Source organism: Harpegnathos saltator, unplaced genomic scaffold, assembly GCF_003227715.2.
Source record: "Harpegnathos saltator strain DR-91 unplaced genomic scaffold, Hsal_v8.6 scaffold74, whole genome shotgun sequence".
Classification (NCBI taxonomy): domain Eukaryota; kingdom Metazoa; phylum Arthropoda; class Insecta; order Hymenoptera; family Formicidae; genus Harpegnathos; species Harpegnathos saltator.
The window spans coordinates 692,321-694,312 of NW_020230582.1; the positions used below are offsets into that span (position 1 = coordinate 692,321).

Here is a 1,992-nt window from a genome sequence, read left to right on the forward strand (position 1 = left end):
TTAGACTTTGCAAAAAATAAATGCGCCATATTTTACGATATGTATAGACGTTTTCGTAAATCGTATTATGGATGCGACAGTGCTGAGGTACAAGGTCCATTATGAAAGTAATGCGCATTTTCTGGGAAAAATAGATTTATTGATCAGACCTGTACAAATGCTTAAAATTCTTCAAAATACACTCCCCCTGCATCAATACACTTGCGGAGACGTGTCTGCCACGGCTGGAAGGCACCCTGAAAGTCCTCGACTGGAATGTTTCTCAGGAACGTTGTAACATGCTTTTGGATGTTTTCCACGGTCTCCCAATGCTTTCCTTTCAGCTCTCTCTTCAGTCGGGGAAACAAAAAAATGTCGCACGGAGCCAAGTCGGAACTGTAAGGGGGCTGGGGGACCACCGGGATGTTTCTCCGGGCCAGGAAGTTGGTAACGATGAAGGACGTGTGGCTGGGGGCATTGTCATGGTGCAGCTTGACCGTCTTTGATATCAGCCCTCACGCGCGCGACCCGGTGTTTCAATCTCTTGAGCACCTCCAGGTAAAAGGCTGAGTTGACAGTTTGTCCCTGCGGTACAAACTCAAAATGAACGATTCCTCGGGCGTCAAAGAAAACAATGAGCATCGTTTTGATGCGAGACTTGCTCATTCACGCTTTCTTGGGGCGGGGGGATGATGTTGTGTGCCACTCGCTGCTCTGCCTTTTCGTTTCTGGGTCGTACTCGAACATCCAGGATTCGTCTCCGGTTACGACAGAATTAAGAAAGTCCGGCTCATTTTGAATCAAATCCAACAATTCTTGACAGCGCGAAACTCGAAGTTCTTTCTAATCTTCCGTCAACACTTTCGGTACAAGCTTCGCACAGACCTTGCGCATTTACAGATCCTCGGTCACTATCCCATGTACCGCAAATGTGGACATGTGTAGGGTGTCAGCAATTTGCTGGATGCTCAATCGACGGTCGGAACATAAAACTTTGCACATACGATCCACGTTTTCGTCGGTTCTGGCCGTTTTTGGGCGTCCAGAACGGGGTTCGTCGGCGACCTCCTCCTGGCCCTCCTTGAACGCCTTGTGCCACCTCCCGGACTGTGACCTTGAAATGCAGTCGTCCTTGAAGGCCTCTTGAAGCATCTGGAATGTTTCGGTTGCATTCTTTCGAAGCTTCACGCAAAACTTGATGGCGTATCGCTGTTCAAGCGAACTCTCCATCGCGCCGTATTACAAAGTCGAAAAAAACACTTCACGCGGAGGCACGTCTTTTCGCTCATACTGCTCGGAGCAAACAGGCGACCGGCTGCGTTGGAAGGACAGATCCCCCACCACATTTCCCGACCGGTTTTACCGCGCTGCCATGGATAGTGCGTCATAATAAAATCATGCGCATTACTTTCATAATGGACCTTGTATGGTTAGCAATTATAGACTTTCGACGGCTAGGCCCTTTCGTGGTTATCGATTGTTCGCGTCAAAATGAATCCGTCAAGAGTGCCACTGTGGATGTGCGGATAGAATTTGAGTGTAAGGAGAATATACCGGTGAATACTACCGCATATTGTCTCATCCTGCACGATCGTGTAGTTGAATACAGCCCGCTAACCAACATAGTGCGCAAACTCAACTAACATCAGAAAGTATGTACGAGAAAAGAATAATACATAAGAAAGTATGCACTAGAAAAGAATCTTGACCAAAAATAGTCATATCTTTACAGGATACAGCATTTAGTTATTCACAGGATGTGCCCTATGATATAGTGTGCATATCTCTCTTTATCTAACATCCCAGTAAGCTTGCTGAAGAAAACGATGGATGGGGATGTAGCATTGGCGGGGGAAACTCGGAGGGAAACTTGCTTGCGTTAAAGAAACTGCTGCTTAGTGTTGCATCAGTCGCTCTGTAAAGACAAGGTTCGACAGTCGCTCTGTAAAAAGACAAGGTTCGGCAGCAGCTTCCACATAGCAAATCAAAATGTCTGATGTCAAAGTGAGTGCT

General features: G+C 46.9%; 1 protein-coding gene across 1 annotated transcript; it reads right to left on the bottom strand.

Moving 5' to 3' along the window:
• Positions 1–873: 873 nt before the first annotated feature.
• On the bottom strand, positions 874–1,209 carry LOC112590170 (putative uncharacterized protein FLJ37770). Its single transcript, XM_025305968.1, has one exon. The coding sequence runs from the start codon at positions 1,207–1,209 to the stop codon at positions 874–876; it is 336 nt and encodes a 111-aa protein (XP_025161753.1).
• Positions 1,210–1,992: the final 783 nt, after the last annotated feature.

Excerpts from the sequence above, each read along its gene's own strand:
- LOC112590170 (XM_025305968.1), bottom strand. The coding sequence starts at position 1,209 with ATGGAGAGTTCGCTTGAACAGCGATACGCCATCAAGTTTTGCGTGAAG.